Below are 24,769 nucleotides of genomic sequence, written 5' to 3' on the forward strand. Positions count from 1 at the left end.
TATCACCAACTGTATAATCTATAATCTCTATAACCTCTATAATCCTCACATTATATTAAACTCATTCATCTCATTAATTGTCATGAGTGCCTTCTTATTATTTTAATATATGTATAAGGATAAAGTAGCGTTTGAAATGTTTGATTTACAAAGACTGTTAAGTGTAAGATTATTATGCTTATTATAGAAACAACAACCTTAATGAACCTTAATCTTACTTAGAATGTTCACCTTATTTTAAGCAATTTGAGTTCAAATTAAGGACACAAAGTCACCGGTCAAATTATTCTAATGTGCTTTTGTTCAAATTTATGAGAGAAAATAAGGGATTTTTTTTACATTACTTCAAGGATTCTCAGATTCTGAGATTTTGGGATTTTAAGAAAGATGTGCTTATCCCATTTGCTTCCAGGGGGTTCTTTCTAAATATTTACATTAAATATATATTTTGCTAAATATTATAGTAAATAAACTTCTCTCTTCTCTTTAGAAGGCATACAAAAATAAACTATTTTTAAGAGTAAGGCTGAAATCATTTTTCTTGTAATAAAATGTGTAAATAAAAATGTAAAATAACACTTAATAATAGATACATTCCCCAAAGAAATGATTATTGGTTTATTCATATCAGTGACAGAAAGAGACACAAAAACTGTGGAAGTTTCTCTTCAAACGTGTTCAAGAATTTACTATACCTGAGTAACTATACCTGCTCACCGGTGGTCTCTGAAGTGACGTCACTCCTTGTGTGCAGGTGTAGGAGCGCGTGGAGCTGCTGCTGTGTTCAACAGATGAGGCGCGTGCTGGTGAGTGTTTAGCGTGTTAGCTAACGAGCCTGTCCTGAGGCACTGTGTGTGTGTGTTGGTGAAGCCTGAATTAAGAGTCTGGGTTAAGGTCATTTATAGATTCATCAGAATTTGAACTAGCTAGTAATGCAGAGAAGAAAACAACACTTACAGAGACCTTAACAGATAAAGATACGAATATTTTTACAGTAACGTTAAATGAATCACCTTTTTTTTTCTCCCAAACTGCTACTGTTTTCAGTGAGCTGTGACTGGAGGCCTGCTAGAAAACCTTGCTAAATAAAAGCTAAACATTTTAAGAACAAACAGGTTAAGTTCTCAGGTATTTTTTTTTAATTATCTAAATAAATACGCTGCCCAATTCAGACAGCCTGCTGTACTTATAGGGAATAAGGAAAGCTTTATATAGCATTATTTATTGAGTAAAAACACAAAACAAGTTGGGCTCTTGCTAGCTAGTTAACCTAACCTAAAGCTAACTAATTTATTTATATTTGAAAGTCAGTAGCTAGCTAGGAATGTACTTGCTTTTAATTGTCCTTTAGTTTACACTAGCTAGCTATAACATGTAAAATCATGTGGGGTAATGTATTGCTGTTGTGTTGTGTTGTGTTGTGTCGGGTTGTTTATCAAATATCAGAACTGTTCATTTTATTATTGAATGCATTCTAAATAGATAAAATATCTAACTATATATGCAGGCTAAGTCAGACAAACCACTGTACTTGTAGGGAATTAGGAAAAGTCTTAGAAAAATATTTATTTATTGAGTAAGAAAATAAGTTGGGCTTTAGCATAGCTAAAGACCTAGCATAGCTATTTTTAGCATAGCTATATATATAATTTAACTATAGAAATGTAAAATCCTGTGAGTCCGGCAGGTTATTAGTGTGTGTCTCAGAAAATGCTCTGAAATCAGTCAAGCTAAGTCAGACAAACTACTGTTCTTGTGGGCTCTGTAATTAATCTGTTTTTATTTGAGGACTAGTATTTTGTGTTTTTGTATTATTATTTTTTTGTCCTTTAGTTTATATAGCTATACAAATGTAAATCCTGCTAGGTAAGTTATTATAGCTGTGTTTTGTTGGGTAGTCTCTGAAGTTAATTGTCCTTAATAGGAGAATGGCTGTAAATATGAATAATAGCTACAATGTTAAATAACAAGTCCCTCTTATTTTCCACATTAAATGTTAAATTCTCTGGATAAATAAGCAGCCCAAGTCAGACAAAAAAGTATAAGAAAAAAATAAGTTAGGCTGTAAGATGTATAACTAAGAAAAATGTTAAATCCTGTGTAAAGTACTTCCTGAGTGAAAGTAGACCTATATCTTGCTACATATTTTTACTTGTGGCTACATAACCTAGCTTAGCTAACTAGGTTAGCTCACTAGCTGCAAAAGTTCTTACATTTAATTTTTCTTAAACCTCGTAGAAATTCATAGTATCTGAAGTCAATTATACTGATGTCTGTAAATCCGTATAATTGTGTAATTGTAAAAAAGTATTATTGTGAAGTTACACAGTGCTTTTTAATAGTGAATTACACATCATGTATCTCTGTCTACTAGAGCTGGGCGATATGGCCCCCCCAAAAAATCTTCGATTAAAAAAAAAAAAAAAAAAAAAAAAAAAAAAAATATATATATATATATATATATATATATATATATATATATATATATATATTTATCAGATTTTTGATTTTTTTTCCCCTACTAAAATCTCCTAAAAGTCTCTAGAAGTCGCTAAATGACGTCATCGCCTAATTTGCATAATACATGTTTTTGAAGCTGTAAAGCATTAACATTGTGAGAGAGACAAAAGTGAATAAAAACACTCTAAATATGTTAGAAATGATACAAATGAACTCCAACAAATGAACCAATTCTGTTGCTTTTTAAATAGGCAGTCACGTCTCAAAATAACTTTATTTTTAAATTTCATAAATCAGGGCACGCGGGAGAGAGGGGCGGGGCTAAGCTCAGGGGAGCGTCGGTGGTGAAAATTAAAACTCAGAGAAAATCAATTTTCATAAAAACACATCGTCCTTAACTGTAAATTCGAATTAATCGATAAAATCGATTAATCGCCCAGCTCTACAATCTACTTTAAAGTAAAGTAGAGATACCTAAGCTAAAATATTAATCCAGTAAAAGTAGAAGTCATCTCTTTAGACCTTCACTTAAGCAAAAGTGCAAATGCATGTAAAAGTACTACAGCTTTATTCAAACAAGCAAAGTTCAAGCATCTAACCTATATATTCCATAGGTACTCCCAGAATGCTGTTGCTCTGATGTTGAACCAAAAGCTTACACTGGGTACTTAAGTCCAACAGGTCAAAACAAGTTTGCAACTGTGCGCTGTACCCTAATTAATGTTCTTTGCATTCATAAGCCTAAAGGAATGTCATGTAGTGGATAGAAGAAAGGATATTTTGTAAGACTTTGTAATGTAGAGGAGATGAAGTTTAAAAAGTCCCCTAAAATGGAAATACAGTAAGCTACACATACACAAACTGTTTAAAAACAATAAATAATTACATTTTCTAATTTTTTCCCCACTGTTGTGGTTCAGTATCTGACTTCTAGCAAAACCGTTGTTTTCTGCCCATGTCTTCTCTTCTGTTAACATCTGTTATGCAAATTTTGTGATAATACAGCTGTAAAATAGAGCACAGTACAATACGGGTTTTCTTCAGTCTTGAATCGTTGCATTGTTGCGTACATTGATTCATTCATTCGCTCGGTCAAGTGGAAGATTCACTGCCGCCCACAGCTTTACAACTATGTTTACACCCCGGCACTATTTCTAGTAAGAGCTGTCAGACATCCAATATAGCCTTCTGAGATGTCTGTATGTCAGGTGCAAAAAAACAATTTGACTGTCAGACTTCAAATAGACTCTCAGAGAGAGAGATGGACCTCATGGGAAAGAGGAGCCAAAGAGGAAAACGTCTCTGGACTTAAGTAAATGAGCGCTTTTAAAGAAGTTTCCTCAGTATCCTTTCACAGTCTCCATTTTCTGATGCACTTTGCCTTGTGTAATGTTTTTTAAAATCTCTTTTAACAAGCTGTTTGTGATTTTGTGGACTTGTGGTTTTGAGATTGTTTGCCATTAATAGAAGAATATAATTCTCTTATAGGCTTTCAATGATGCAAGTTGGTTTCTGGAATAGCTGCACTGCAAAAAAACGAAATCTTAGCAAGTGAATTCATCTAGTTTCAAAGCAATAAATCGTATTTCTTGCTCTGATAAGAATTTTTAGTCTTACTTAAGCATTGAAAATGTAAGATTGTTTGACTTATTTTAGGAATAATTATCTTACTCAGTCTTACTTATAATTTTCACCTTATTTTAAGTCATTTGAACTCAAAATAAACACAAAGTCACCAGTCAAGTTATTCTGATACTTGTGTAAAAATGTAAGCTAGAAATTAAAATATTTTTGCTTGATTTGTGTCTTACTTCACTCATTTTGAGGCTTTGTCATTGCTTATTTTAAGAATACTTTATAAGAAAATTTTGCTTACCCAATTGACAGATTTTTATTTGCTTAATTTAAGCATTTATGTCTCGATTTAAATACATTTTATCTAGTTTTTGCCAATGGATTTTTTTGCACTGTCTAAGTAAATTTAAGCTTCTCTGCCTGATCTTAGCCTGCAGATCACGAGTTTACTCTGTTTGACTGCTTACTCCTTAACCCTGAGAAGAACGAGGTAGGTCTGGCATGCCATGGCTTGACCCGCTGCTCTGCTGTCCCTGAGGGTATTGTATGGCATCCACATGGAACTTTAACTGCATGTTTGTTTTTTTGCCATATGCCAGAGCAGGTTTTAGAGCAGGTTGCCTCAGTGTTGCAGTAGAAGTTTGTTAAATTGAACTGAACTGTTCTCATTTTTCATGCCTTATCTACCAGAGGCAGATTTTTACTGTCCAGTATAATTTAATTTACCCCAATTATTGCACATGGGATTAATGAGTGTATTTACATGCCCTTTAAAATACATTAATAATCGTAGTGCAGTTATATAATGATAAAATTAGCCATGTAAACCACATACTTAAGTTTCTTAGATCAGAGTATGGTCTGCAAAATCTGATTTAAAAAAAATCTGATGAAGAGAAATAAATAAGAGAGCAGCGCTTGATCATCTAACTGATACCGTATACCAGTGAGTTAAAAATAAAAAGCTGTGGTGTAAAGTTTGGATTTTACATGATGTTTTAGTTGGCTGGTTGTAAAGCTAAATCTAATTTATTGTTTGACTCATGTAACCTTTGAGTTTTCCAAATTATCTGATTAACTAGAATTATGTACAAACATTAATGGATTGATCAGATTAGACAAACTCTGATGTTCTACAGTAATCAGATAATAAAGTGCACATAAATGCATTTTTTGACGTCTGGATAAATCTAATGGAAATTCTTGTATTTTCTTTAAAACAAAATATAATATAATATAATATAATATTTGTAATGCCATTTTTTCCATTCAGCCTTGTTTCCATGTAATTGTAACCATATTATCCCAAAACGGTTGTATATAAAAGCTGTATTTCAGTTGAATTGAAAAAGAGCCTTGATTTATGTTTGGTCTTGGAGATCAGCCTGTTTTTATTCTATTTCACTCTGAGAGTTCTGCTGAATGTTTAGACTTAGTTTACATAGATTCCTTCGTCCAAAACCACCAATCACTTAAAAAGGCAGATAAAGATTCAAGAGATTATATAAACCCCTGATTTTGTTTTTATTGAATGAACATTTGAAAAGTGGAGTAGAGCAGGAGAAAATAGTTTTGGTGGAACTTTTATTTGTAATCGACCGCACTGGTAACGGTCGATTACAAATAAACAAATGCAGTTTTTTTTTTAGGTATACAGTAATTTTCTCTTCAGTCTCATCTTACCAGTCATTTGCTCTTTATCCCTGCTGTTATGATGTACTGAATGTAATCATGGAATCTGTGCACTGGAATGCCAGATGTCATTGGATAGCAGTGTGGGATGTGATCATGAAGTTTTGCCTTAGGCGACAGCTTGGGCATGGGCACTCCTGTGTTTGTTGGGAGGTATTATCGTGTGAGTGAGGCTGCAAAAAGCACTGGCCAGTGTGCTCATCATGGCAGGGAAATGTAAATTATTGGAGTTTCAGTATGTTTCAGCCTGATGGTGGGTGCTAGATGCTAGATGTAGTTGTGCATTTGTGTGGGCTTTTTACATGTCCCGATCCCCAGTGGACAGAGCAGTGGGTGGTAATGATCATGACCAGCAAATTCTGACTTGAGCGGTCTGTGCAAACAGACAAGCCACTCTGAAAACAAATCACATTTACTTTCAATGCAGGAGGCCCCACAGGCCTGAGCAGTGTTCATTGGCTTTCGTGTAATGTAGCAAAAGTTATGTCCCATGACACTTCAGTGTATATAATGCTATATATAGTGCTTGTATTTTGCAGTCCAGCTTGTAAACAGCTGCAAATCATTTATTGCACCCTTTACCCCCAGTCTTGCTGCTGGCTGACCTTAAAATGGCTGCACTCCCTTAATCAGTGAACTGTGTTTGATTTGTCTGCAGTCTAATCCCATTTCGTAACTCATTAAGCAACAGCTTGGAGTGAGTTCCCCCCTTTATTTATTTCTTTTTTCTGTTTTTAACTTGGTGTGGTTTGTTAGCCAAGATATTTTTTTTATTTATATATTTTTTCAGTTGTTTCTAAAGACCCTTATAGTATGGATTAAGCAGGAATAGAACTGCTCTAGAAAAAGAGTTCTTAAGGTCAGGTATTAGAGCTACGGCTTACTAGTGCATGTCCTTTAACCCCAGAAATTACATAACCTGTGTTTGTGGCAGTCGTTGGCTGGAGAAACTCGAGCGGAATAAAGCCTGGCTCTTGGCATTCTTAATGATTTTGGTTTGGTTTTGAAGCTTCGTCAGATTATTTAGAACATTTTGTATAGGTTTTAGAAACATCATTATATTTAGAAATAAATGTTTGCAGTTTATTCATTTATTTAGAAATAGATGTTTGTAATCTATCAATGTTCACCTTTTCACATTGATAAATTAGTTCCTGTTTCTATGTTAGCCATATCTCTCCATTATGTGCCCATCACATTTTTACATAAAAAAATTTGTACCTGTTATATTAGCTAAAGCTCCACATTATTCTGTACTATTATTTGTTGGTACTGAGCGGGTCGACGTGAGTAGGATGGGTTCCTCTAAAGTCTGAGTCTTGGTTCCTCCAAAGGTTTCTTCCTCTTAATGTAAAGGGAAGGGAGTTTTTCCTTGCCACTAAGGGTGGGCGATATGGCCCTTAAATAATATCACAATATTTCATGGTATTTTTGGGATATTGATACTCTTGGCGATATGACAAAACACTGAATTAAAAAAATTCGTATAAAAATACACTACTGCAACAAAATGAAAATTAAATTTTATTATTACATACGATATGATATGGCACACCCCTGAGTGAGGTATTAAAATATACAAGAATTTTATCAGATTTGTAAGAGAAGTCTCTAGTAGATATATAATAGGAAATGAGCACAGTGTGATTTTTTTTATTTTGCTAAAAACAGCAAAAAAGTAGTGTGATAATTAGAGGTGGGTTATATGGGATGATATTTCAGGGTATAATATTGTTCATGATATTCAAACTTGTTGGCGATTTATTATTGCGTACAATACAATATGGCACACCCCTACTTGCCACTGTTGTCATCACAATTATTGGCATCTCTGTGGTGCTGCTCATACGAGGCGTGGGCCTGTTATTTTTTTTCTGTAAAGCTGCTTTGTGACAACTTTTGTTGTAAAAAGCGCTATATAAATTAAAAATTTTATTTAATTGAGTTTCCAGTGAAATGCATTTTTAAAAACTGAATAAATCACCTGTAATTTTGTGATGGGAGGCATGTTGTGCACTGGACTGAAAGTGTGTGTGTACCTAAGAGTGTGTGTCTAAGTGTGTGTGTGTGTGTCTGGTCTCAGTTTCAGTCCTGTACAGAAAAGCTGGCCAGCCTGAACCCTCTCATAAAAGGAGGACTTTGGTTGCTGAGCAACAGCGAATGCAGCACTTGGCCTGAGTGTGGAGGCCCCTCCTCCCTGCACTGGGACTTGGTGCATGGTGCAGGGATAAGGTAACTCTGGTGCCTGCCCCCTGTAAACTTAGCTCACCAACTTACCATGGGCCTGAGCTGGACCTTGAACTGCGCAGCGCGAGCAGAGGCGTGTTAAAACGAGTTGGAGGAGCACTCTGTTCTGCTCCACAGGTGAGCTGACGAAAGACAGGACTGCTGTGTGAATCATTGCTAGAAGAGAGAAAAGACCCCCTCTGGGCTGTTTGTGCTTCAGCAGCGTGTGGTTTGTTGAGGCTCTGGTGAGTTTGGCTTGGAGTTTAGTTGAGTTGAGTTGTGTGTTGATGTCTGTGTAAGTCTGAGACTCTAAGAGGAGGAGTAAGTGATACTACTGCCAGCATGCACTCTCATACTCATTCAGACGGAGTATGAGAGTGTTTACCCCAGCACTAATGGGATTGATTCCGAGAGAGCGTATCCTGACTCAGGGAAGAGGGTGAGCTTGATGAGTAAGAGAGATGTTCTGAAAGAGGATGAACGGGTCTGATGTAACCTCCATGCTAACCTCGATGGGTAGGTCTGTTTTTCACTTTTTGCCGCATAGCTTGGTTTGTTTTTTATAGTCAGGGCTTGAATAAATTGGGAATTATTAACTGGAACACTGTAAGTACTGATCTAATGAATGCATTACATATGGGAGATCATTTACTTAATAATTATTTAGTATTTATAATGAATTTAACTGAAAAACAAATACTAGTAAGTGTACTAAGTGAACTAAATTTGTACTAATAGAAGATAAGCTAGAATGGGTTTATTATACCACATGTTTGTGTAAACCCACAAGGCACATCAGATAATATGTAAAACGCTACTGATCTATTTAAAGATGTGCTTGCATGTGTGCCTAGTAAACAAACACACTATAACGGTACTGTAAATAACATTATATAAATTGTTGAAAAATGAAGTGATTAAATGTAGCATGCTAAACTTTAACACTATTCTTTTTTTTTTTACTTTACCATAAACTAAGTTCATCATATTGTATAGTTTATTTTGTTTTCATTTATTGTTTTAGCATATGTATGGTAGTCAGAATTTCATTCTCTCAGATAGAATCCATTTTCTTTACCTCATTCTATGTGGTAAGGTTTTGTGCTTGTTTTTTGAATGAGGTGAGAGCCAATAACCATGATTCTCTTGTTTTGTCAGCTGTGGTTATTTTTGCAGTGGTTTTATGTGGTATATCTGTGTTTTGCTATAAACAAAGACAGTATTGTACACTGCAGCTTGGGTTCAGGTTTGGCGTTACTACTTTGTTTTTTAATGACTGGGATCTCTATGTAGGCTCAGCAAGTATTTATCTGGCATTTGCGTTGCTGTTGAATGAATGTATGACCCACTAGAGGTGTACTGCGGTATGGCCATTAATGATTCTGCTATTTGCTGTTTGCTTAGGTGCTAACAGAGACGTGCCTGTTCCTTCAGTGCCTCTCTGGCTGTAAATGTCTAAGCAGTGCATCTATTTCCTGAGAAATCTTCTTACAATTCATGGAGACTGAAGATTTAATCAATGTTCAACTTTTTAGTAGGTTAAAAAAAAGAAAAAAAAAAGTATTTCAGACATTTGGAATTGGATTTGTTAATGAATTGTAAGAGCACACTTGCTTACACCTCTGGTATCACAGCAATTCACCTCTCCTGGCTGTGTACACATAATTTGGTGTGGTGAAATAGAAGACATTGCTACTGTGCTACTGTTTAGTTTCTAGAGAATTTACGCCAACTAATGAGAAATGTGCTGTAAACAACTGATATGGTTATCTCAGTAACCATGTAAGATTACTCAGTTCAGAAGAATTTCAGTGCTAGTCTCTCAGAGCTTTCTTTTTATAACGAGATTAACTTGATTTAATTGGAGTTTTTCACTTTTTTCTGGAATTACCTGAGCAGTAGCCTTGTCCTTCTTTAGAAGATCTGGACCTCTAACCCACAGCTAAATCAAAGTAAAGCCAGCTGCCTTTTTACTAACATTTATACTGTACAGCATAACTGAGATGTATATGCTTATATTAACCCCTTAAAATGCCTTGTCCCTTACACAGGCTACAGGTGTAGGTGATACAAAACCCTTTATTTTCTGCCGAAGAAGCTGCCTGTTCACTCTCTACTCCACTTAAAAATTCCAGATCAGTAAAATGAAGTTCAGGAAAGAGCCAGTTTTTGATTTTATTCATTATACTTTGACTAGCAGATTTATAAAATAAAGTTCCTTATCAAACATGAAACCTTTTTTATGTAATGCTTGAATAGTGTAATGTAGGTGTGTGCCATATCATATCGTATTCAATAATATCGCCAACATTTTTAAATATCATAAACAATATAAGAATAAAATATAATTTTTATTTTGTTGCAATAGTGTTTTCTTGAAATATATTTTTTTTAACTCAGTGTTTTGTCATATCGCCAAGAGTATCGTTAACACAAAAATACCATGAAATATCGTGATATAATTTTTTGGGCCATATCGCCCACCCCTAGTGTAATGTTAGGCAGACAATTGGCAAAAATCCTGGCCTGTTAAGGTGTTAAGCATAAAATCAATGGCAGATACTTTTCTAGGTATGGTTTCTTAAAAATAAGCTAAATGAGTGAAGTAAAATTTAAGTCAGTTTTGTCTTAAATTTGGACACAAGAATTAGAATAACTCGACTGCAAATTTATATACATAAAATGTCATTTTACCTCACAGGAAACATCATTTCACTTGCTAAGATTTTTTTTTATATATTAATAGCAATGTTTTAATATAAATGTTCGTCTATTAAGTACCTATGTTTTTTTTTTTTTTTTTTTTAAGGGAACCAGACATGCATGTTCTATGGCACCATTCAAATAACCAGCTGTAGTACCTTTATTTGTAACTCAGAAGATACTTTCAGACCTTTAGTGAAGGCAATCCCAGCCCTACAGCAAGCATTATTGTAATTTAAAGCAGCTGTCTCAGGTCTCCTGAAACAGACCTATACCATTGCCCAGTGGCTAATCATGTTTCCTCATGTGGGTACCTGTAACCTGTTGCGTGTTAGAGACACCTCCCTTCAAACCAACAAACACAGAGTGAAACATTGTTCTGCTGATTTGTTTGCTGATGCAGTGCTGGTGTTTTTGGATTCGGTTAAATAAGGTGTTTATTATAAGCCTTCCTTGAACAGGTTGAGCATTTTAATGGACGATTTGACGATTATGAAATGTGACCATTGCATTTACGTAAAAAGCTCAGCTTTGCTGATTTTTATTCAGTCCAGTTAAGAGGCTTGGCAGCAGAGATCCTCTGTCCATTTTGTGTAAACTCCCTTCCTTTCGTATTGTTCTTGACAGGAGTGCACTGGAGCATGAGGGCTCCAACATTTCTCTTCCAACAGTTTAAAACCATGCCAAACTATTTCAGCCCCCCATTATAATGGCACACACAGACACATTTAATCTAATGAGACAGTACATACATATTCCAGGAGGTGTTGGGCTCTCTGTAATACAGCTTGGCGTGTGGGCAAGTTAAAAGTTTTGCAACTGTTGCTCTGCCAGTATCCTAATCATGCTGTAACAACGCCACAGCGAGCCTTTTGTTTAAAGAAAGGGCTTGTCTGCTTGGCAGCACAGCCGCTATCAGAGTTAAATCAATCTCAACATAGCCCAGTGAGCTGTTTTGATTAGCATTAGCCTCCCTTTTTAAATAGAGCAGCCCTTTCCCGGTCCCTGATGGCCTCTAGTTACAATGTTGACCAGACCTGCATCTAGAAATCATGCTCAGAAATCTGTTAGTATGACTTCTGAAATGTGCATTTGGCTAGTGATCAGTTAAATGAGGTGGCCACTGGGTGGCCAAGGAGCTTTAGGGAGTCCAAAGTTTATAAGGCCAAAAATGTGCCTCAGGAAATAAGTCAATGGTTTACAGCCAAAATTAACAGTTCAGCAGGTTTTGGTTCTGTTTGTAGTGAGTGTGACGCAAACTGTTGCTTTTATTTGTTCACTCTAAGTCTGGATAAGATTAATTTACTTAACTTTAAGCTTAAATTATTATGGCTGATTTGTAAGGTAAGGTAATGTAATTTATGTTTTTTTGTCCTATCAGATGCTTCGCACATTAAATCAACTTCAAATTTTATAGTCAGATGAATAAAAGGCCAGGTAGTTAGTCTAATATATGATCTACAGTTTTCCCTAAGGTAGCCTGGAGAGAATGACTATACACTGATGGCGCCAATAGATGGTGCCAGGCGCATATGGAAAAAAAATACTAATCTGTAACTTTAATTTAACTCAAACATCCCATTTAAATGTACAGTTCTGGAATAATGTTAAGAGACCACTTCCGTTTCTGAATCAGTTTCTCTGATTTTGCTATTTATAGGTATATGTTTGTGATACTATTTCTTCCAAATTCCAAATAAAAATAGTAATTTAAAGCATTTATTTGCAGAAAATAAAAAAGATGCAGAGCTTTCAGACTTCAAATAATACAAAGAAAACAAGTTAATATTCATAAAGAATTAAGAGTTCAGAAATCAATATTCGGTGGAATAGCCCTGTTTTTTAATCACAGTTTTCATGCATTTTGGCATGCTCTCCTCCACCAGTCTTACACACTGCTTTTGGATAACTTTATGCCACTGCTGGTGTAAAAATTCAAGCAGTTCAGTTTGGTTTGATGGCTTGTGATCATCCGTCTTCCTCTTGATTATATTCCAGAGGTGACCACATCATTTTTAAGTGGTCTCTTTTTTTTTCCAGAGCTGTATAATGTTGTAGAATGTGTCTTGGAGAACCTCTTCAAGTCTCCTTTATTTATCTGAGCAATTGATTTGTATCTGTTTTAAATTCGGCTCTGCTTTATCTAAATATAATCCTAATTAGGGCTGCAACTAATTATTATTTTGGTAGTCGACTGATCTGATGATCATTTTTTAGATTAGTCGATTAGTCAACGATTATTTCTACCATGTCCTTATTTCTACCATCTCTAAAACAACAGAAAAACAACTAAACATGAGATTTAAAATGCATTTAAATGTCCACATGTTGTTTAAACGTGGAGAGTACTGATATTTAGTGAATAAATATGTAATCTGTTGTGTTTGGGCACTTTTGGAGACACAGACCAAGTTTCATCTGTCCTCCGCACTTTGTGTAATGCGGGACTGTTACAAATGAATGATTAGTCGACAATAAAATTTGTAGTCGACAAATTTAAATAATTGACATTGTCGATTATATTGGCTAATCGTTGCAGCTCTAATCCTAATACTCAAGAGACATTAAGTGACAAGGTGTAAATGGGGTAAAATGTGGCCTTTGCTAATGAGCTGATGAGTGTGTTAAAGGTGTGTCTACCTTACAGACCTTCCTGGAACTCACAGTTCTCTTAAAATGTCAGGACCAAACTTCTTAGTGTAATTACTGCTTTCAGTAATTCAGTTATTGAAAATGTCATAGTTTCTGTTTTCAGGTTAAAGGTATTGCTTCTCTTGTCTCTTAACGTGTAGGTGGATTCAGTTACTTCAGTTTAAATTCAAATTTGATAAAGAATTTGTTTAACCTGTATTTCCACACACAATTCTTGATTCAAATCCCCACTGAGAAAGAATACGAGCTAGAAACCAGTAATTTCTTTTTTGGTCAACTGAATATTTTACAGGTAGTGTCCATGGTTTAAAGTTGAAGAAAGAAAGCTACAGTAGATGTTAGGGGTGGGAATCGTTTACTATCTCACGATTTGATTCGATTCCGATTTTGGGGGCCACGATTCGATTCAAAATCGATTTTTGATTCAAAACGATTTGAATTATAAAAATTTCTGCTTCTGGCTTATGAATCTTATTGAAAAAAAACCCTCCATAATATACACTGGTCCTGGAGCAGGTAATGTGTTACAAAAACAATAAAATGTGCAGGAATGTGGGTCCTCAGTGACAGAGAAATCACTGGGATATCACAATGACGTTAATGAACAATAAATAAATAATAAATAACACTGCTTTATTACCAGGCTACTAGCGGTGGTGTGTAGGTGACGCTGCTGGGCTGATGTGATGATAGCAGTGGAGCGCTAAAGTTCAGGAGCAGCTGCTGATTAACTAGTTAATTTAAGGTCGTTGTATTTCTTCAGAAAGGGGGCAGGAGGTGGAGAAATTAATTCATATGGTCCATTCCTTAATTCCTCTGTGATGAGGAGCTGAAATTAGCTCTGATTAGCTTATTGTATTTTTCCGTTCCGCCTTAAATGCTGCAGCCCGCTGCCACCTGTAGCGTTATTTAAGGTGGAACTGGAAAGTTAGCTAGTTAGCTAGCTAACAGTTACTGAAACTAACTACTAGCGATCTTTTTTATGCTTGTTATGAAGCATTCTGCCATAAAACATTGAAACTACACGTTAATCTAATGTAATATAGTGCTTGTTCTGCCATCTTACCGGTGATTCTCAAACACCTACGCTCTGTGTGTGTCTGGAAGATCTCCGTTTGAAAGGACAAGCGCTATCCCCAGGGTTGCCAGGTCCAACAAAAATACCCAGCCCAAAATCAGTCTAAAACCCGCCCCTCAGAATCGATTTTGGGACATTTTAAATCGATTCTGAATCGTAGTAAATGAGAATCAAGATTCTTATGTGAATCGATTTTTTGGCACACCTCTAGTAGATGTACAGCTATAGTGTCTAAACTCTACTGCTTATACATTTTTAATGGAGAGGTTCCTGGAGATATTAAAAATTCAAGTAGGGTGTCATATTCTCATTCCTGGAAAGGTATCTCACTGAATTGATTATGTAACATTAAAATCCAAGCAGTTTTTTTTTTCTTTTAGAAAGATTATTATGTAAGTGACAAACAAGAAACCATTTTCAGTGTTAACAAATCAGTTTCTTGGATAACATTTTTAATATTAGAATCTTCTGAAATCTTAAATCTTTTTTCCCCTCCCTCAGGTGCTACTCTTTTGTTGTGAGTATTCAATGAAGATCACCTGCACTTGCGAAAATACCTACTGCGTGAGAGAGCTCCCAGACAGAGAATAAAGCTTTGGATATTCAAGTCGACTCTTCCGACACGGACATCCTTCAGACAGCCAGAGGCATGGAGGTTCCCAACCGGGTCATGCATCTCACGTTCTCTGTGGAGGACAGAAATGGAAATGACATAACTTGCCCTGTTAGTGACCCATCCCCTGATTCATTAAGAACCAACAGTAGTTTGAGTCATGGCAGCACAGATAGTCCAGATGATATGGAAATGGTGGAGGACTGTAGCAGTGAAGAGAACCTGGTGAGAAAAGTGATTCTGCAGTCAGAAAACACAGCCATGATGGACTTTGTCAAAACTGATGACAACTGTAACCAACAGAATGATTCTAATTCTAAAAGCTCCCAGACCCCGATCTTCTGTAAACCTTCAAAAACTCGGGGCTCAAGATCTTGCCTTGACTCTGCAGAGCAAGAGGTCTTTGTCCTGAACTCTGTTAAGATATCACGCTGTAACTCTGAGACCTGCAGCTCTGTAAGCTCTGGTGAGATGGTGCTCAGAAATAATAGTTTCATTATACATGAATCTGAGCCACAGCTCAGTGTCTCTCTCTTAGACGAGTCCTCAGATATTCCTTCAGATGTTGGCATGATGCCTGGGTCGCTGCCTGATGTCTGTGAGGGTCTAGTTAATAATATGGTCTCAAAACACCAAGAACTTGGTGTCACCTTTATTCAACCATCCAACCAGACTTTCATCATGGAAGAGGAAGTCTTTCAATTAACTCCAGGGTCTTTGGTTCTTCACGGAAGTGAGAGAAAGTCTTCACACTTGATTCCAGGTGTAGATAGAGCTGATTGTGTCACACCAATCAATTGGAACAAGAGTAATACTGAAGCTAAAAAGTTTCTGTCCCACACAAGTGGGTCCCTTCACTCCACTCCAGCTGAAGGAAGGACCTTCCACCTTCCAAACTCTGAGGAATTAGACTTTAGTGGAAATGCCCAAACCTCTACTCCTGTCCAGGCCTTGAGCTCCAAGACCTTTTGCGTTCCAACCCTATCTGACTCTTCACCAAACAAGGGTGGTAAGAGTGATTCGGGAAGTCCATTGGAACATGTCATTAAGGAAAAGCCAGTATCTTCAGTCCTAAAGAAGCCAAGAACACCTATGACTGCTCCACCCAAAATGTACAAGCCTGAAAACAAGAGGTTTGCCAAGCCTGACTTCAGTAATGTCAAGTCCAAAGTTGTGACAAGACCCAGCAGTGCCTCAAAACTAGCAAGTGTATCAGCTGTAAGGGTCTCATCAAACATCTCACACCAATTCAACAGGAACCACCAGACTACAAAAACTCCTCACTCCATGCAACACAAGACTTCGCTTACCAAACCTACCGCTGTCGTTTCTTCCAACCCTACCAACACCTCTGCTTCTAATGGCATTAAGAAGCTTCACAGCACTGTGGGTAAAAGAGTCCGTGCTGCCACTTGCCAAGAAGAAGCACCGGCTCCAAAGTCTAGACCGCGCACCCGTTCTGAAACGTCCAACTCATCAAAAATTACTAAAGAGGAATCCGGTGACGTGAAGGAGGTCAGTACGAATTTGCTCAACACCACAACATGCTCATCTGTTGATATTGAGCAGAATAAGACTACCAGTTTAACCAATCAAGCAGACAAATCATCAGCTTCTTCTGGAGAAGTAAAGAAAGTGGATGCGTCTGTCAGTATTTCCAGGAAACCTCCAAGAACTACTCCAAAAGTGAGTAAAACATGAGTAAATGTTTTTTCCCCTCATTTTAGTCTATAAATGTGTATTCTATTTGCAGTCTGCTGCTTTATTATACAGTACAATTAAGTTAGCAGAAGCAGCAGAAGTGTGAGGCAATATTTGACTATATTGTTATACATTTTCCCATCATATTAATGGTATATTTATTTAAGCATAATGAGAATATCATCAGTGCTAGGCCTGTCACAATAATTGCAATATCGATTTATCGTACAATAAATGAACATGGCCTCAATCATTTTTAATAATCATGATATTGTCTATTGTGTTTATTTGTACAGTTGTTCACCTATGAACAGTATTTAAGCCAGTCATGCTTCAATAAGTGTGACTCCATACACACAGTTCGGACTAAAGTAGGTGAAGAAATAAGTAAATCATTCCCAAACTAATTATAATAAATGATTAATGCATTTTTTCTGTCTTTAAAAAGTGTATAATTGCTTTTTTATGCTATTCTGTTATCATTATGTCAGTGACATTTAATAGTCTTAAAATTACAAAAATATTGTGTATCGCAATCATTTCTGGGACAATATATCACCCACAAAAAAATCGTATCCTCTTCTAATCAGTGCTTAAAGAATACTGACTCCACTGTACATTTAATTATGGAGAGCATCATTAGAGATCTAGTTTAATTGGATGAATTGCAGTGTATTTTGAATAAAAGTTACTGTACTCAGGCTGGGAAAAAGTATTTGAATAGCATTTTTAAGGATCTCTTACTACTGATGCATGTTTAACTGTGATCATGTGTAGTGTTCACTTAGAGTTCTGTATTCTGTTTATTTTAAGTTTAATGTTTTGCCTGATTTTGTCCTGTGATCACATTTCTGTAAAGCTGCTTTGTGACATCAGCTGTAAAACGTGCTATACAAATAAGAGATAAATATTTTGTATAGTGAAAATGTCTTTAAATGTAGTGGTATAATATTTGACCACATCGCTCAGCTCTAGTTGCAGTTTGTCAAACATTCATTTCAATCATTTTGTTTGGCCAAGTGTGAGCTCAAAATGCTGCTAATTTGCTACTTTATGTAAGTCTCTGTTGCTCAGAGAGTCTGGAAAATATATTCCATGTGTACTCTCACTATGTTTATAGAGGTTTTTTGGGGGGGTGGTTTGGCAGGGACTTCCAAATTCCCAAGAGGACTGTAGTACAATAGCGTGTGTAACTTCTGAGCGTGCATAAGCTTGAGCACGGCTCGTTCCTCTGCTCTATTATGGCCAACGCTGCTGTGAGCGTGGGGCACACAGACTTTGGGCTTTTCTCGTGGGAGTACAGGACTGAAAGGAATCTCCTCTTACAGACCCCCTCGTCCCGGCTGGCAGAACCGGCACCGTGTGACTGGAGCAAAGGCAGGCTTGGCTCTCAGCCATCGTCATCCAGGGCAGGAGGTGTTCCCGCTGCTCGAGGTCCAGCTGCAAACCCTCGGCAACCGCCTCTGCCTGGATCAAAGCTCAAGCCTGGCACAGCAGGGAAAAATGGTTGCGCCACAACTGACATGCCTTCTCCGAGGATCAAACCGAGCACGTCTGGAGGTGAGGAAAGGGGTTTCTCCATATCAGGTTGTTTTGTGTTAGTCTAGTTTATATAAAAATGTGGAATTTTGAGTGAATGAATTTGGTTTAATTAATTTTGGTACGTTAAACTTGTTTTAAAGCAGTTTTTCTGTTAGTTTTACCAGCAGACAAATGTATTTTGTCATTGTTTACCACCAATCAGAGTTGTTACAGTTGGTTATGTAATCAATTCCTCTCTGGTGTTATTACTTAATATATGCTCAGTGTTGTCACTGGAGGCTCCAGCTGGAAGTTCTCAGTTGTCACGATTGACGAGGTAACAGTGTTGAGGATTCTGCAGCAGCTTCATTGTAAATTTTGTACAGTTTTATATATATTTATGTATAAATTCCCAGCTCTGGGGAAAAAAATAGAGACCACTTAAAAAATAATGAGTTTCTTTGATTTTAAAACCTCTGGAATATAATCAAGAGGATGATGATGCATGATCCCAAACCATTAAACCAAACTGAACTGCTTGAATATTTGCACCAGGAGTAAAGGCATAAAGTTATCCAAAATCAGGAGAACATAACAAGATGCATGAAAACTATAATTAAAAACCAGGGTTATTCCACCAAATATTGATTTATGAACTCTAAAAACTTGATGAATATGAATATGAACTTTAGGTCTGAAAGCTCTGCATCTTTTTCAGCCATTTCTCATTTTCTGCAAATTTTATTTGGAATTTGAGAGAAATGTTGTTTGTAGTTTATAGAATAAAACAATAATCTTCATTTTACTCAAATATATACCTATAAATAGCAAAATCAGACAAACTGATTCAGAAACTGAAGTGGTTTCCAATATATATATATATATATATATATATATATATATATATATATATATATATATATATATATATATATATATATATATATATATATATATATAGTAATTCAATGACTATTTTCTCATCAAAGAGATGTGTGTATGTAAGTCTTGCAGGTTTCTGGCAGCTGTAAAAGCTCTGCAATGAACTAAGATGTGTGTCCCCAGTGTGAAGTGACCAAGATTGCAGTTACAAGATTTAACAATCTAAATGTCCTCAAAGCAAAACTTCATTGTTTTTGCAATTAAGAGTTCTTTTTAAATGTACTTTGTTCGGTCCAGACCTTCAAATTTTTCCATTTGCTTCAAAACAAAACAGCTGATGTAAAAGATATTGCAAACCACAGCCCAAACTAAAGTACCAAAACTTGGTGCAAACAATGATGGTCTCAGTTCAGATAAACTGAACTATAGTAAGGTTTCGTTTGCATTGCATAAAAACACATATATGGTTAGAACATCTGGACCAGTTACAGGATGTTGAGGCAGCCTGTCATCCACTAAACAATAGAGGATGAGAAAGAGCTGGTGTTTTACCACAACCTGGCTCCCACTTTATATGCACACGTGTCATGCAGCAACAGATTGCCTTCATACTGATTTCTGTATCTATTGTTACTGTAGATTAACCATTATTTATAAAATTTATAAACAGAAAAAAACATAATCAGAGGATAATAGTGTATAGGGAGATGCTGCCCACCTAGCTACCTTATTTTTTTTATAGAACAGCTTCACATAAGATGCACAAATACTCTATACGTGAAAAATTATAAACGTGTAGTAGTTCAGACTATATTTGTTGCAGGACTGGATTAATTTCCTTGTTTTTTGTCCTCCTTTCTCTTTAATACTGTCTTAAATATTAAAAAAATCTAGATTTCTGTAATCTGTACAGTGCAATCTGTCAGACAATACCTGAAAAATAAAGTAAAATTAGTAAAATAAGTAAAATAAAGTAAACCTTCTGCACTTCTGCATATCTAAAATAATAAAATAATTAACATCTGTCTGACTTTCATTTTGTATTTTTAGCTTGTCTGCAGTTCTCATTTCCTCCATGAGGAGGCGATTTGTACACACAGTAGACTTACAATAGACTTTCCTGTTTCTAATGGCCAAAGCTTATGTCATGTTCCCAGGGGACTAACTGAGGATACAGATGTACCTTCTCAACCTTTTTAGTTCTTTGCAGGTTTACAGGACCACACCCCTCTCTGTTGACTCTTTTTGTAGAGTAGACTCATTTTCTTGGAGTTGGTCATTCTGAAAAGGTCTGAGAAAAGCAAGGTAAAATGTAGGAAAATGTATTTTAGTTGCAAAAAATGATTCTTCCCGATTTGTTTCAATTGGAATAGAGTGCAGTGCATTGACAATTGTCTATATTGAAAGAAATCAAGAGAAGAGAGAACTTGTTTTAGTTCCAAAATCAACATGATTTCTGCAATGTTGCTATTGAAATGGGGGCCAATGCATGGACCGAAACTGCTCTGTTTAACCACTAAATAAAATAATACTATAATATCTCACTCGTAATACTATGCAGCATGTACTTAAAGCCGTGCAAAATGTCAAAGGAACCCTGCATGTTAAATAGGGGTGAGCGATATGGCCCTAAAATAATATCATGATATTTCATGGTATTTTCGCAATACTCAAACAGTGATTAAATATATATATATATATATTTCAAGAATTATAACATATAATTAAATAATTTTATTGTATTATCGTATACAATATAATATGGCACAACCCTAACTGTTCCTAAATGATCCAGAATGTAATGATGCTAAAATGCACTCCAAATATCTCCATACATCCAGGATTAAAGTAAAATAAATGATACTGAACAGATATAATCTGTCTTTAGTAGATTTATAATGGGAAATAAGAACATTGGGATTTTTTTTTTTTTTTTTTTGCTGAAAACAGCAAAAAAGTAGTACCCTGATGTGATAATTAGGATTGGGTGATATGGCGTGATATTTCAGAGTATAATATTGTTCATATTTTGCGTACAATACGATATGGCACACCCTTAATATTAAATAAAATATCTTTATCATGGCTCTGTAATACACATATGGCATAATGAAGCAGAAAAACAGTAAAATTGTTTTCTTATAATGTAATTTGCCACTTGAGTAAAATCTTTGGATCATTCTGGGCCAAATTGCTGCAACCTGGACTGGACTGTCTGTCCAACATTTATTAAATATTCTGACTACTTTTTTAGTGGTCACCAGTTGTCACTTTTGTGACACTGGAAATAGCTTTTAATTATAGCTTCTAACACACTACTCTATTTCCTTTGTAGGGAATCAGAAAATGCGGCTGACTGAATGTACAGGAGCAGAGGCTTCAGTCCATCCAAAACACTCTGTAACTCCAGCTCACCCACATAATGCAGCCTCAAAGCTTCCGGTGAAGCCCAGAGGCCAGCTCAAGAGCGCCAGTGCCTCCAACGGACACTCAAAGCCAGGTGAGACTTTATAGCTTATAGCTAGCTTTATATACTCCTGCTGACCCAGATATGCAGTTGCACACATCTTGTCTAGTCCCTTTAAAGAAATAGTTCCAATGGAATAGAACTCTCTGGTGCAGAAAAACATATTGGCTCTTTAACTAAAGCAATGAAGCCCTCCAACATTGAGCTCTGACTGCACTGAGACCCTCACAAGCCACCAAAATCTAGTAGAAAACCTTCCCTGGACATTAGATACATTTTTTTGAATTTCTTTTAAAGGTCTCGTTCCATCGTTTTTTTAATTCATTTTAAAATGTCTAGTTATGTCTCTAGCATGAATAAATGAGAGTTGTTTTTGCTCCAGAATAATAGCGTCTTTATTCCCGCAGAGGGGAGAAACGATAGAATTTCTGCTCTTCTTCATGAATAATCATACATACGAACATCTCGCCTCTGATTGGATAACGATTTTAAAATAGCCATTTTTGCACTAATAACAGAGGTGTAAAGCCCTGATCTAGTCTTAGAGTCTCTGTAAAATGCCAAATCCACCAGAGATTCTACGTAAACCTATAGTTACACACAGAGGTGGGCAGTCCAGGTCCAGAAAGTAAAAATCCACCCTGGTTGAGCCATAGCAGAGCCACCCAGGCAGTTGGAACAAAACCATGGGGTGGATTTTTACATTTAACTAGTGTAAACAGACCTGTTCTAAAAATACACCTACATTTATCAATTGTACTTAATTGGTGGTGTTCTATAGACAACCATTTGTTTCTTAGCTCTGAATTACTGGGCAAAACACTGATGTGATATTTGCACAAGTAACACAGGAATGAACTGCTATGCTGTTCCTAGTGCTGTTAGCTCCTATCGGTCGAGACGGCATCGCTGCCCGGCTTCAGCTCTGTCTGTGGGCAGTCGCAAACCAAGGTGGGCGGGGCCATGAATACTAATTCAAGGTTCGACGTAGACACTGCTTTTCCTGATCCGCTCGTTTTCTGAGTATTTTCTTTATCTAGCTACTGCAGACAGTGAAGATTGAGGAAGAGTTTCATGTGCAGCATCCTATACAACTCAGAGAGACCTATAGTATTTCACAAAGAACAAGACAAAATGGATTTTAGTAGAAGGAGACCTTTTAAATAAATACCCTTGATTTCATAAAAAAATAATTAATCATTGTGTCCCAGTTCTTTTGTCCATATAGAGAATAGATCTTTTTCATCTCTTTACCCTAAGCTTACCCTGGCTTGTCATAGTTACTATACTCTTAACATGTTTCTCTGCATATAGTGTTTTTTTTATGTTTGTTTGTTTCTGGAAGACTTTGAGTTGAAAAGTCACCAAAATGTGCATTATGAATGAACTATTAGTTTTTATTTATTTACTTATTTTTTGCATATTGGAATATTGTTCTCACAGATGAGTAATATATAATATGCAAAGTGTAATGTGCTTTAAAACCTGAAGCTGTTTTCTTTTTACTGCCAGTCAAAACAGGCACTAAGGTTCCGTCACTGAATTTATAATTTTCGTGTTGCTGCTGCCAGTAGTAGCAGTAGTAGTAGTAGAATCCCCTTGCATTTTCCTACATCTGTGCTTAAACTGTGCTTAAGCTTTTTACATGCCTCACATCCACAGTCAGCGCAGACAGGATCGACCTTATTCTTGAACATCTTGACCCACTTTTCTCAGGCTGGTTGATGGCAGCCTTAATCTAAGGCCTTAAATCCTTCCTTCAGGATTTAATCATCTGCAGCAGTTAGATTTTTTTTTCTTTTTTAATGGATTCATGTAAAACATGCACCAATATTCTAGCAGAACTGTTGGTATGTGAGCTTTCCTGCAGCTGTGTGATGTGTATAGTGATGGAAGTGTGTGTATTTTAAAGTTGTTGAGTAGTACCAGGCTGTAGTGCTCTGTAGCTGAATGTAGAGGAGACCTAGATCCATCAGTCACTCAATGAAATCCTTTTCTAACCGTAGTAATTGCCTGTGACTGTAAAGCCAGGGTCTCCACCAGTCTCGTCTTTTAGTCTGGAGTCAAGCGCAGCTGAAATGTGGGCCAATTTCATCACTGCAGACAGAGCGGGGGAACCCCAAACAGACAAAGAGAGCTTTTATTTTTTGCCTGAGCATCTTCACTTGCCTGCTGCTTCCTCATTGGTGGATGTCCATGCTTTTCTATGAACGGGGCTCCACAGTCCCAGATGTCTGGAGGCAGGGTTTGTTCCACTCCAGTTCACTTGGAAGGAAGCTAGAAAACAGCACGGAACAACATGACCACCACCCAAACCCAGTGCGAACCGAGCGATTCTGTTTTCTTTCTGCATTGCTAATTTTGCTGGATAAAATCATGGCAGCGTATGGGGGCCTCCGCAGCTGCACCTGGACCGAATTTTCTGTGCACGTTTTCACCAACTCCACGCTGATCCCCCAGTCTAGTGCATGTTCTCAGTGTGATCTCACTCTGTTGACATGCCTCCTCATTGGGTCCTATCGCTTCTGTATCATTCCTTTGTTTGCCGTCTGTAATGGGAAGCCTAAAGCTCAGCCTTGGAGAAGTAAGTCTTGTTCTGTGTTTATCGCTTTTATTTAAATTTGTAAATCAAGGGAGTAAAATTGTTGCATGTTGAAATGTTGCATACTGCCTGGAAGTAGTAATGTTACAATATTTCATGGTATTTCTGTAATGGTATTCTTGGTGATTTAACAATACTCAATTCATCTCAAGAATATACTCCTGCTACAAAATTAGTATTAGTTTAATTATGTATAAATATATGTTTAAAAAATTAATAGAAGCAAACATATGTACTAAAAGTGCAAACTATTTAGTGCATACATATAAAAACATTTACCAAAAATAGACCTTAAGCTTTAAAGTATATAGCAAAAGAAGTAAAACAGACTACTTTCAATGCAGAATGCTGGATTTTCACAATACGAATTTGTTTTGTTTAATCATCCCTACTGTCTGGACTTGTTGCTATTATTTAATGTCTGTACTGAGATCTGTAAAGTACTGTGTGACTTTATTTTGTTGGATTGCTGCCCCAATTTATTGCTTATACAGCTCTGAAAAAAATTAAGAGACCACTTCAGTTTCTAAGTCAGTTTCTTTGATTTTGCTATTTATGGTTATATGTTTGAGTAAAATTAACATGGTTGGTTTACTC

General features: G+C 36.3%; 1 protein-coding gene across 3 annotated transcripts in view; it reads left to right on the top strand.

Annotated features, from left to right (window-relative positions):
- The first annotated feature begins 8,137 nt into the window (after nucleotides 1-8,137).
- mtus1a (microtubule associated tumor suppressor 1a) overlaps nucleotides 8,138-24,769 on the top strand; it is a 57,986-nt gene continuing 41,354 nt past the window's right edge. For 2 of the 3 annotated variants that reach the window (XM_049483841.1, XM_049483842.1), the window contains exons 1-4: nucleotides 8,138-8,469; nucleotides 14,888-16,685; nucleotides 18,029-18,260; nucleotides 21,439-21,603. In XM_049483841.1, coding sequence (XP_049339798.1) covers nucleotides 15,036-16,685; nucleotides 18,029-18,260; nucleotides 21,439-21,603 — 2,047 coding nt within the window. In that variant the 5' untranslated portion in view covers nucleotides 8,138-8,469; nucleotides 14,888-15,035. Of the gene's footprint in view, nucleotides 8,470-14,887; nucleotides 16,686-18,028; nucleotides 18,261-21,438; nucleotides 21,604-23,903; nucleotides 24,155-24,769 lie in introns of those variants that run through there. The other variant, XM_049483843.1, reaches the window with a different exon arrangement.

The sequence above is a fragment of the Astyanax mexicanus genome, chromosome 10 (genome assembly GCF_023375975.1).
Source record: "Astyanax mexicanus isolate ESR-SI-001 chromosome 10, AstMex3_surface, whole genome shotgun sequence".
NCBI lineage: Eukaryota > Metazoa > Chordata > Actinopteri > Characiformes > Acestrorhamphidae > Astyanax > Astyanax mexicanus.